The sequence below is a fragment of the Ranitomeya variabilis genome, chromosome 1, assembly GCF_051348905.1.
Source record: "Ranitomeya variabilis isolate aRanVar5 chromosome 1, aRanVar5.hap1, whole genome shotgun sequence".
Classification (NCBI taxonomy): Eukaryota; Metazoa; Chordata; class Amphibia; order Anura; family Dendrobatidae; genus Ranitomeya; species Ranitomeya variabilis.
The window spans coordinates 30,666,939-30,679,601 of record NC_135232.1 but is presented as its reverse complement, the minus strand read 5'-3'; the positions used below and the strand labels follow the sequence as shown (position 1 = coordinate 30,679,601).

Genomic DNA, 12,663 nt, shown 5'->3' with positions numbered 1-12,663 from the left:
AATACTGAGCCGCTGCTGCCGTATGTGTCCCTATTACTGCACCTGATACCCCAATACTGAGCCGCTGCTGCCGTATGTGTCCCTATTACTGCACCTGATACCCCAATACTGAGCCGCTGCTGCCGTATGTGTCCATATTACTGCACCTGATACTCCAATACTGAGCCGCTGCTGCCGTATGTGTCCCTATTACTGCCCCTGATACCCCAATACTGAGCTGCTGCTGCCGTATGTGTCCCTATTACTGCACCTGATACCCCAATACTGAGCCGCTGCTGCCGTATGTGTCCATATTACTGCACCTGATACTCCAATACTGAGCCGCTGCTGCCATATGTGTAACTATTACTGCACCTGATACCCCAGTACTGAGCTGCTGCTGCCGTATGTGTCCCTATTACTGCACCTGATACCCCAATACTGAGCCTCTGCTGCCGTATGTGTCCATATTACTGCACCTGATACCCCAATACTGAGCCGCTGCTGCCGTATGTGTCCCTATTACTGCTCCTAATACCCCAATACTGAGCCGCTGCTGCTGTATGTGTCCCTATTACTGCACCTGATACCCCAATACTGAGCCGCTGCTGCCATATGTGTCCCTATTACTGCCCCTGATACCCCAATACTGAGCCGCTGCTGCCGTATGTGTCCCTATTACTGCACCTGATACCCCAATACTGAGCCTCTGCTGCCGTATGTGTCCCTATTACTGCCCCTGATACCCCAATACTGAGCCGCTGCTGCCGTATGTGTCCTTATTACTGCACCTGATACCCCAATACTGAGCCGCTGCTGCCGTATGTGTCCCTATTACTGCACCTGATACCCCAATACTGAGCCGCTGCTGCCGTATGTGTCCCTATTACTGCACCTGATACCCCAATACTGAGCCGCTGCTGCCGTATGTGTCCCTATTACTGCTCCTAATACCCCAATACTGAGCCGCTGCTGCTGTATGTGTCCCTATTACTGCACCTGATACCCCAATACTGAGCCGCTGCTGCCGTATGTGTCCCTATTACTGCCCCTGATACCCCAATACTGAGCCGCTGCTGCCGTATGTGTCCCTATTACTGCACCTGCTGTGTGGTTCTCTGTGCCCTCTAAATTCTAAAGCACCCCTCTATAATATAGTAATACTGGGTGCAAGTGCCCTAGAAAATACTGCTCATATTTTGCCCCTAGAAAGTAATAATGCCCTGTGTGCCCCTTTGATAGCCACAGGAACCTGAGTTCCCCTATAACAATAAGTGCCCACTTTACATTTAATAAAGTCCCGAGTCTCCCCCCTGTACAGCTCCCCTATACACAGCATGATGCTTTCTTATACACAGTATAATGCATCCATACAGTATACTGACTCCTTAGTAGCCCCCAAACTGTTTGATGGCTCCAACAATGTATAATGACCCCCACACTGTAATCTCCATACTGTATGATGGCCCCCTATATAGCCTCCAGATACAGTAGCATAATGCACCAAATAGTCCACAATATAGTATAATGCACTCCCCATAGGCAGACTCTATAGCATACGGCAGCCCCCATAGGCAAACCCTGTAATAAGGCAGTACCCCCATAGGCAGACCCTGTAAAAAGGCAGCCCCCATAGGCAGCCCCTGTAATAAGGCAGCAGCACCCATTAAAAAAAATAAATACTCACCTCTCTTCTTCCTGGTTCCTGCGCTGCTCCCGCTGATCTCCTGACAGCGGGCACCGGGCAGGGACGTCATCGCGCCCACTGACAAGGGGATGATGGGAGAAGGAGCGTAGCGCTCCTTCTCCCATCAATGCGATCAGCTGTATCGGCTAAATGCCGGTACAGCTGATCTTCCTATGACGGCGGACGGCAGAACAGGGAGATCGATTCTCCCTGCTCTGCCGCAGAATGTAACTGTTACAGTGGCGTAGCTCCGGGTGGGCCCCCTCAGAGCACCGGGCCCGGGGAGCCCGCACCCTCTGCCCCCCCGGTAGTTACGCTACTGGTGCACACGTTGCAGATTTGCCTGCGGATTTTTCTGCACTAAATCCGCAGCTCTTGGCAGAAAACGTAGGTGCGTTTTTGATGCGTTTTTGTATGCGTTACAGAAATCTAAATAAAGATGTATTATTGAACAAAAAAAAAGATTTGTGATGTCATGTCTTGTCCAACCTCCTCTTTTACATTTGTCCAACCCACACTCCATCCATTACACACATAGATAGACAGATAGATAGGTAGATAGACAGACAGACAGATAGATAGATGTATATAGATAGATAGATAGATAGATAGATAGAATGAGATAGATAGATGTAGATAGATATATGGATAGTTAGGCTACTATCACACATCAGGTTTTTGCCGTCAGGCATAATCCGGAGAGTTTTGAAAAAAACTGATCCGTTTTTTTTTCCGGATCCGGTTTTTCTCATAGAGTTGTATTAGCACCGGATTGCGCCTGATGGCCTCACGTTTCATCTGGTTTTTGCTGGATCCGTCAAAGAAAACTGTTTCCGCCAGACGATGATAACGTACAGAGGAAAGTTTTTTCTGTCCGGCGAAAAAACACACAGCGACAGGTCTGGCAAAAAATGTATGAAACTGAGATGTGAAATGATGAATCAGGCCTCCGAATCCGGTTTTTCATGCATTTTTCCATTGAAATCATGCACATCTTCCATTCTCTCTCTCTCTCTAAAAAAAAAAACACGGATCCGTTGCATCAGTTTTTCACCATTTGCAACGGATCCGTTTTTTCAAAAAATTCACCGGATCCTGCCTGACGGAAACAAACTGATCTGTGAAAGTAGCCTAACTATCCATATATCTATCTACATCTATCCATCAGGCAGGATCCGGCGAATTTTTGAAAAAAGGGATCCGTTGCAAATAGTGAAAACCTGATGCAACTGATCCATTTTTTTATGTTGCATGTTGTATGTACAATTATATGTTGTATGTACAATTATATGTTGTATGTACTGTTATTTGTTGCATGTTGTATGTACAGATATATGTTGTATGTACTGTTATATGTTGTATGTACAGTTATATGTTGTATGTATTGTTATGTTGCATGTTGTATGTACTGTTATATGTTGTATGTTCTGTTATATGTTGTATGTTCTGTTATATGTTGTATGTTCTGTTATATGTTGCATGTTGTATGTACAGTTATATGTTGTATGTAGATATATGTTGTATGTACTGTTATATGTTGTATGTTCTGTTATATGTTGCATGTTCTGTTATATGTTGCATGTTGTATGTACAGTTATATGTAGATATATGTTGTATGTACTGTTATATGTTGTATGTTCTGTTATATGTTATATGTTGTTGTATATTATATGTTGTATGTTATATGTTTTGTTATATGTTATATGTTGTATGTTATATGTTGTATGTTCTGTTGTATGTTCTGTTATATGTTATATGTTGTTGTATGTTATATGTTGTATGTTCTGCTATATGTTGTATGTTATATGTTGTATGTACTGTTATATGTTGTATGTTATACAGTATGTTGTATGTTCTGTTGTATGTTATATGTTGTATGTTCTGTTGTACATTACAGACCAAAAGTTTGGACACACGTTCTCATTTAAAGATTTTTCTGTATTTTCATGACTATGAAAATTGTACATTCACACTGAAGGCATCAAAACTATGAATTAACACATATGGAATTATATACTTAACAAAAAAGTGTGAAACAACTGAAATTATGTCTTATATTCTAGGTTCTTCAAAGTAGCCACCTCTTGCTGTGATGACTGCTTTGCACACTCTTGGCATTCTCTTGATGAGCTTCAAGAGGTAGTCACCGGGAATGGTCTTCCAACAATCTTGAAGGAGTTCCCAGAGATGCTTAGCACTTGTTGGCCCTTTTGCCTTCACCCTGCGGTCCAGCTCACCCCAAACCATCTCGATTGGGTTCAGGTCTGGTGACTGTGGAGGCCAGGTCATCTGGCGTAGCACCCCATCACTCTCCTTCTTGGTCAAATAGCCCTTACACAGCCTGGAGGTGTGTTTGGGGTCATTGTCCTGTTGAAAAATAAATGATGGTCCAACTAAACGCAAACCGGATGGAATAGCATGCCGCTGTAAGATGCTGTGGTAGCCATGCTGGTTCAGTATGCCTTCAATTTTGAATAAATCCCCAACAGTGTCACCAGCAAAGCACCCCCACACCATCACACCTCCTCGTCCATGCTTCACGGTGGGAACCAGGCATGTAGAGTCCATCCGTTCACCTTTTCTGCGTCTCACAAAGACACGGTGGTTGGAACCAAAGATCTCAAATTTGGACTCATCAGACCAAAGCACAGATTTCCACTGGTCTAATGTCCATTCCTTATGTTATTTAGCCCAAACAAGTCTCTTCTGCTTGTTGCCTGTCCTTAGCAGTGGTTTCCTAGGAGCTATTTTACCATGAAGGCCTGCTGCACAAAGTCTCCTCTTAACAGTTGTTGTAGAGATGTGTCTGCTGCTAGACATTGACCTGGTCCCTAATCTGAGCTGCTGTTAACCTGCGATTTCTGAGGCTGGTGACTCAGATAAACTTATCCTCAGAAGCAGAGGTGACTCTTGGTCTTCCTTCCCTGGGGCGGTCCTCATGTGAGCCAGTTTCTTTGTAGCACTTGATGGTTTTTGCCACTGCACTTGGGGACACTTTCAAAGTTTTTCCAATTTTTTGGACTGACTGACCTTCATTTTTTAAAGTAATGATGGCCACTCATTTTTCTTTACTTAGCTGCTTTTTTCTTGCCATAATACAAATTCTAACAGTCTATTCAGTAGGACTATAAGCTGTGTATCCACCAGACTTCTGCTCAACACAACTGATGGTCCCAACCCCATTTATAAGGCAAGAAATCCCACTTATTAAACTGACAGGGCACACCTGTGAAGTGAAAACCATTCCTGGTGACTACCTCTTGAAGCTCATCAAGAGAATGCCAAGAGTGTGCAAAGCAATCATCAAAGCAAAAGATAGCTACTTTGAAGAACCTAGAATATAAGACATAAATTCAGTTGTTTCACACTTTTTTGTTAAATATATAATTCCACATGTGTTAATTCATAGTTTTGATGCCTCCAGTGTGAATGTACAATTTTCATAGTCATGAAAATACAGAAAAATTATTAAATGAGAAGCTGTGTCCAAACTTGTGGTCTGTACTGTATGTTCTGTTATATGTTGTATGTTCTGTTGTATGTTATATGTTGTATGTACTGTTATATGTTGTATGTTCTGTTGTATGTTGTATGTTATATGTTTGTGTTTTGTTTTTTGTTTTGTTTACATTCAACACATTAGCCGGATGATGGGACTAGTACTGTCCCATCATTGGTTAATGTGTCAATCACTGTCACTGCAGCAGGCATAGCCCGATGGGACTTGTAGTCCCATTGGACGATGCCTGCACACACACACACACACACACACACAGACCCCCGCACAACCCCAACAGCCCCGCACAGACCCCCAGCAGCCCGCACAGACCCGGAGAGCCCCGCACAGACCCCCGGCAGCCCGCACAGACCCCCGAGAGCCCCGCACAGACCCCCAGCAGCCCACACAGACCCAGAGAGCCCCGCACAGACCCCCGGCAGCAAGCACAGACCCCCGAGAGCCCCGCACAGACCCCCGGCAGCTCGCACAGACCCCCCGGCAGCCCGCACAGACCCCTGAGAGCCCCGCACAGACCCCCGGCAGCCCGCACAGACCCCCGAGAGCCCGCACAGACCCCCAAGAGCCCCGCACAGACCTCCGGCAGCCCGCACAGACCCCCGAGAGCCCTGCACAGACCTCCGGCAGCCCGCACAGACCCCCGGCAGCCCGCACAGACCCCCGAGAGCCCCACACAGACCTCCGGCAGCCCGCACAGACCCCTGGCAGCCCTCACAGACCCCTGAGAGCCCCGCACAGACCCCCGGCAGCCCGCACAGACCCCCGAGAGCCCGCACAGACCCCTGAGAGCCCCACACAGACCCCCGGCAGCCTGCACAGACCCCCGAGAGCCCCACACAGACCTCCGGCAGCCCGCACAGACCCCTGGCAGCCCACACAGACCCCCCGAGAGCCCCGCACAGACCCCCAGCAGCCCACACAGACCCCCCGAGAGCCCCGCACAGATCCCCGGCAGCCCGCACAGATCCCCGGCAGCCCGCACAGATCCCCAAGAGCTCGCACAGACCCCCGAGAGCCCACACAGACCCCTGAGAGCCCAGCACAGACCCCCGGCAGCCCGCACAGACCCCCGAGAGCCCCGCACAGACCCTCGGCAGCCAGCACAGACCCCTGGCAGCCCGCAGACCCCTGAGAGCCCCGCACAGACCCCTGGCAGCCCGCAGACCCCCGAGAGCCCCTCACAGACCCCCAACAGCCCTGCACAGACCCCCGACCGCCCCGCAAAGACCCCGCCCGCACACACATTCACTCTCCGCCCACACTCCGCCCACACACTCCCTCCTCCCGATGTGCAGCGTTTCACCCGCAGCTAAACAGCAGATCTTTTTTACATCTGCGGTTTTGCTGCAGAAGTGCCCGACTCAATGCAAGTCAATGGGTGCAGAAACGCTGCAGATCCGCACAAAGAATTGACATGCTGTCTAGACGCCTAACTAATTTGGGTTCTGAACTCTTCGTGCTATCCACCTGCGCCAGATTACGCGCCTGTAGAAAGATAAAGGGTTTACCCACAAGGGCTGGAAACCTTTGTGACGCCCTGTTGAAAGTGAGCAGCGAAAAGTCGTCATTCATTAAATTTACCGCTTTAGTACAACCCTGTGTCTCTAGTAGTTTGTATATCAAAGAAGGTTTCCCTCCCAGAAATCAAGGATGACCCACGAATGGCTGAAATGGGGAAGAGAATCAAGCCTACGTAGTTTTTGAACCCTACGCCAAATAAGAATTGTGGACCAGAGTGTTGGGTGTTCCTTAACATTGTTTGGAATTTCTTCGTTATGTGGGGGTATTAGGGCTGTTAATGAAATATGATGACAAAGTTGTTGCTGTATCTGAACATTAGCAAAGTGGGACTTCCCCCTTATCCAGTCAATTACCTAACGAAAGTTTGCCGCTTGATTATATTTATAAAGATCTGGGAAATTAATTCCCCCGGCCTCTTTGGGTAACTGAAGGTGATTTAGGCTTTTTATTGTTCCAGACAAATCCCCTAAATGTAGCATTGAGAAGCTTAGCGCCCGATTTATGAAGCAACAAGGGGAGCGTCTGGAACAAATACATTAGTTTGGGGAAAATGACCATTTTAATTAGATGACATCTGCCCGAGAATGTTAAAGTAAAATGTTTCCACGAATGAAGAATCTGAATTTATCCATATTGTTATGATGTTAGGTTTAGGGCTTCTTTAAAGATGGTAGTGATGTCACTCAAGAGTCGGGTTTAGGCCGGAGTCACACTAGACCGAAATACGGACGAGTGCTATGCGATAAAAAAATCACTTAGCACTCGGACTAGTATTCATCTATGGGGCAGCTCACATCACCGTTTTTTTCCGCGGCCGTTTTCAGTGTGCGAGTTAAATCGCAGCATGCTGGGATTGTCACCGACACTCGGCCGAGTGTCTGCTCACACGCACCCATATAAGCCTATGGGTGCGAGTGAGACAACGCACATCACTCAGATATCATTCGAATTATGTGCGATATACGCTGACCCCAGCAATGAAGGAGATGGAGAAATTAATTTCTCTGCCTCCTCCACAGCTGTGCTCCGATCCGCCCTCTGCGAGACGCTCGGAGCACAGACGCATGACACTCGGCTCCCGATCGCAGCAGAGAAGCAGCCGAGTGTCATTAGCATATCGCATCCGATGCTCTCGCATCACATGCCATACGTTAGTGTGACCCCGGCCTTACTGATATGCTTTCAGTGCGGCTTAGGCCTCTTTCACATTTCCGTCGGCCCGACGTACCGATGGACGTTGTGCAAATAATGCACAACGTGGGCAGCGGATGCAGTATTCAGACGCATCCGCTGCCCATTATGAGTTCCGGGGAGGAGGGGGCGGCGTTTCGGCCACGCATGTGCAGTCGAAAATGGCGGACACGTCGCACAAAAACGTTACATTGAACTTTTTTCGTGACAACGGTCCGCCAATTATCGGTAATACAAGTCTATGTGCAAAAAACGCATCCTGCGGGCAACTTTGCAGGATGCGTTTTTTGCACAGAACGACGCATTGCAACGTCTTCAAAAAGACTTAAGTGTGAAAGCAGCCTAAATGACACCAGATGTTATGGCAGGAGAAGTTTGGGGATTGTAGTAGGTGTTTGGCACACAGCATGATGTGCGGTCATTATACAGTATGGAGCACTGTGTGGCCATTATACAGTATGGAGCATCATGTGTGGCCATTATACAGTATTGAGCATCATGTGTGGCCATTATACAGTATTGAGCATCATGTGTGGCCATTATACAGTATTGAGCATCATGTGTGGCCATTATACAGTATTGAGCATCATGTGTGGCCATTATACAGTATGGAGCATCATGTGTGGCCATTATACAGTATGGAGCATCATGTGCGGTCATTATACAATATGGAGCATCATGTGCGGCCATTATACAATATGGAGCATCATGTGCGGTCATTATACAGTATTGAGCATCATGTGTGGCCATTATACAGTATGGAACATCATGTGCGGTCATTATACAATATGGAGCATCATGTGTGGCCATTATACAATATGGAGCGTCATGTGCGGTCATTATACAGTATTGAGCATCATGTGTGGCCATTATACAGTATGGAGCATCATGTGCGGTCATTATACAATATGGAGCATCATGTGCGGCCATTATACAATATGGAGCATCATGTGCGGTCATTATACAGTATTGAGCATCATGTGTGGCCATTATACAGTATGGAGCATCATGTGCGGTCATTATACAATATGGAGCATCATGTGCGGCCATTATACAATATGGAGCGTCATGTGCGGTCATTATACAGTATTGAGCATCATGTGTGGCCATTATACAGTATGGAGCATCATGTGCCGTCATTATACAATATGGAGCATCATGTGCAGCCATTATACAATATGGAGCATCATGTGCGGTCATTATACAGTATGGAGCACTGTGTGGCCATTATACAGTATTGAGCATCATGTGTGTTCATTATACAGTATGGAGCATCATGTGTGGCCATTATACAGTATGGAGCACTGTGTGGCCATTTTTTTTGTTTATAATTATTGTATATGAAACAGTGTGATCAGCAGTGCTAAATGGGTGTGGTTGGGACGTGGATATGGGTGTGACTAATTATGAATGGGTGTGGTCAGAGGCGTGGCCTAAAATTTGCCGCCGCAAACTTTATCCCTCTTTCCCATCTTCAAAAGTTGGGAGGTATGCATGATGCTCCATATTGTATAATGACCGCACATGATGCTCCATACTGTATAATGACCGCACATGATGCTCCATATTGTATAATGACCACACATGATGCTCCATACTGTATAATGGCCACACATGATGCTCCATACTGTATAATGACCGCACATGATGCTTTATATTGTATAATGACCGCACATGATGCTCCATACTGTATAATGGCCACACAGTTCTCCATACTGTATAATGATCCCACATGATGCTCAATACTGTATAATGACCCCCCCTCCTGTATGCATAGCTCATCTCCCTCCCATCCCATATACATGGCTCATATTCCCCCCCACGTATGCATGGCTCATATTCCCCCCCTGTATGCATGGCTCATATCCCCCCCTGTATGCATGGCTCATATTCCCCCCCCTGAATGCATGGCTCATATTATTCCCCCCCACCTGAATGCATGGCTCATATACCACCCCCCCGAATGCATGGCTCAAATTCCCCCCCCCCAGAATGCATGGCTCGTATTCGCCCCCCCGAATGCATGGCTCATATCCCCCCCCCCCCGAATGCATGGCTCATATTCCCCCCCCCCCCCCGAATGCATGGCTCATATTCCCCCCTGGATGCATGGCTCATATTCCCCCCTGAATGCATGGCTTATCTCTCCACCCCCCTCGCCCCCGCTCCCGCTTTTGCATGGCGCGCCGGCTTATGTCCTCCTTCATCCCCCCGTCCCCCCGTCCCATACTCACCTGTGCCACACTGCACAGCCGCGCCGACATCCCTCTCCGCTCTGTCCCAACTCCCGGCGCAACACCTTCTTCCTGCGTGAGCGGTCACGTGATACCGCTCATTAAAGTCATGAATATGCGCATATTCATGACCTTAATGAGCGGTACCACGTGACCACTCATTCAGGACGAGCTGTGTACGCTGAGACCAGGCATCGCTGGAGCAAGGTGAGTATCGTCTTCAAGGAGGGAGGGCGGGCAGCTGGGGGCTGGAGGGGCACGGGGGGGGGGGGGTTTGGTCAGTCAGGAGGTGACCCAGGACTTGGCTTAACACAGGGGCGTGGCTAAACACAAGGGGGCGTGTCAGTTCGCTTTTCCTGCTGTCTGCGGGATCAGAGCGTCCCGTGCGGGACTGCGGGGCAAAGCATCAAATCCGGGACAGTCCCGCACAATGAGGGACGGTTGGGAGCTATGTATACAGTGTAGTGTGTATATAGTGTATACAGTGTAGTGTGTATATAGTGTATACAGTGTAGTGTGTATATAGTGTATACAGTGTAGTGTATGTAGTGTATACAGTGTAGTGTGTATATTGTGTATACAGTGTAGTGTATATTGTGTATACAGTGTAGTGTATATTGTGTATACAGTATATTTCTCACCTCCGCTCTGGTTGAATCGCACCATCGCTGTCCTCACATTATGTCTCATTACAGCCTCATTCTCTTTACCGATCTGTGTCTGTTCCTCCCAGTATCCATCCTCCATTTTCTCCATCCACTGGACCTTGGGTTGTTCTCTGCCGCTGTCTGAGTTATAATTCACAATCTCCCGATCATCCACATATCCAACTGATGAGTATTCCGGCAGTCCGGACCCCGGAGCTGAGACCACAGTCTTATAATACCACAGAGAGTGACTGTCTGAGAGAGACACAGACTGTTACACATCACACACACAGGACACTGAACTCACAGGAGGAGACACATGAACAGTGCAGAGATGACAGCTCAGGTATGTGACGAGAAGAAGATTGTAGCACGTCACATGTTTTCTCCATGTTCTACATTTCATATGGTTAATCTCGTTTCAAAAGTAACTTTCCAAAACAGGAGGAACTGTAAGAAATGCTCCTCTCTGTACCAGGTATAATGTGCGCTCCTCTCTGTACAGGATGCAATGTGCGCTCATCTCTGTACAGGGTGTAATGTGCGCTCCTCTCTGTACAGGGTGTAATGTGCGCTCCTCTCTGTACAGGGAGTAATGGGCGCTCCTCTCTGTACAGGGAGTAACGTGCTCTCCTCTCTGTACAGTGAGTAATGGGCGCTCCTCTCTGTATAGGGTGTAAGGTGCGCTCCTCTCTGTACAGGGTGTAATGTGCGCTCCTCTCTGTACAGGGTGTAACGTGCGCTCCTCTCTGTACAGGGAGTAATGGGCGCTCCTCTCTGTACAGGGTGTAATGCGCGCTCCTCTCTGTACAGGGTGTAATGCGCGCTCCTCTCTGTACAGGGTGTAACGCGCGCTCCTCTCTGTACAGGGTGTAACGTGCACTCCTCTCTGTACAGGGTGTAACGTGCGCTCCTCTCTGTACAGGGAGTAACGTGCGCTCCTCTCTGTACAGGGAGTAATGTGCGCTCCTCTCTGTACAAGGTGTAAAGTTTTCCTCTCTGTACAGGGTGTAATGTGCGCTCCTCTCTATACAGGGTGTAATGTGCGCTCCTCTCTGTACAGGGTGTAATGGGCGCTCCTCTCTGTACAGGGTGTAATGGGCGCTCTGTTATGATCTGGTGGCCTAGGAGCAGCATGAGACGTACTCTGGAGAAGGTGGCACCTGTACTGACCGTGGACCCTGAACTTAACACCGCAACTAGAAGTAGCCGTGGGATGTTCCTGACACTCCCTAGACACCTCGTCACAGCCGGAGGACTAAATACCCCTAGAGAAAGAAACAGAAAAACTATCTTGCCTCAGAGAAAATCCCCAAAGGATAGACAGCCCCCCACAAATATTGACGGTGAGAGGAGAGGGAATTAACATACACAGACTGAAATCAGGATTTAGCAAAGGAGGCCATACTAGCTAGATAGAAAAGATAGGACAGAGTACTATGCGGTCAGTATTAAAACACTAGAAAATCTCCACCACAGAAAATACAAATCTCCACATCTAACTAAAGATATAGAGGGTATATCTGCATCTCCAGAGATACCAGCATGGCTGAACAAGTCCTTATACAGAGCGAGCTGGACAAGACAAAACATAGAAATGCACTGAACTATAAAGCCCACAGCATGTGGACTGCAAAAACAAGGCCAAAACTTCTCTTTGTAGATTTGAACAGCATAGCAGAAGAAACCAGGCGGAGATGTGAATCCTCCAAAAACAATGGACAACTGGCACTGACTAAAGGGTCCAGCAAAACTAAATAGCCCAGTGGAATGAATTAAGTGGACCCACCTGATGAAATGCTGTGATTGAAGACAGCAGCGCTACCACTTATAACCACCGGAGGGAGCCCAAGAGCAGAATTCACAACAGTACCCCCCCTTGCGGAG

The 12,663-nt window shown here is 47.8% G+C and overlaps 1 protein-coding gene across 1 annotated transcript in view; it reads right to left on the bottom strand.

The window, feature by feature from the left end:
• LOC143803945 (class I histocompatibility antigen, F10 alpha chain-like) overlaps positions 1 to 12,663 on the bottom strand; it is a 165,229-nt gene that overhangs the window by 107,289 nt on the left and 45,277 nt on the right. The window contains exon 2 of the mRNA XM_077281700.1: positions 10,771 to 11,031. Within this exon, the coding sequence (XP_077137815.1) occupies positions 10,771 to 11,031 (261 nt within the window). The remainder of the gene's footprint in view (positions 1 to 10,770; positions 11,032 to 12,663) is intronic.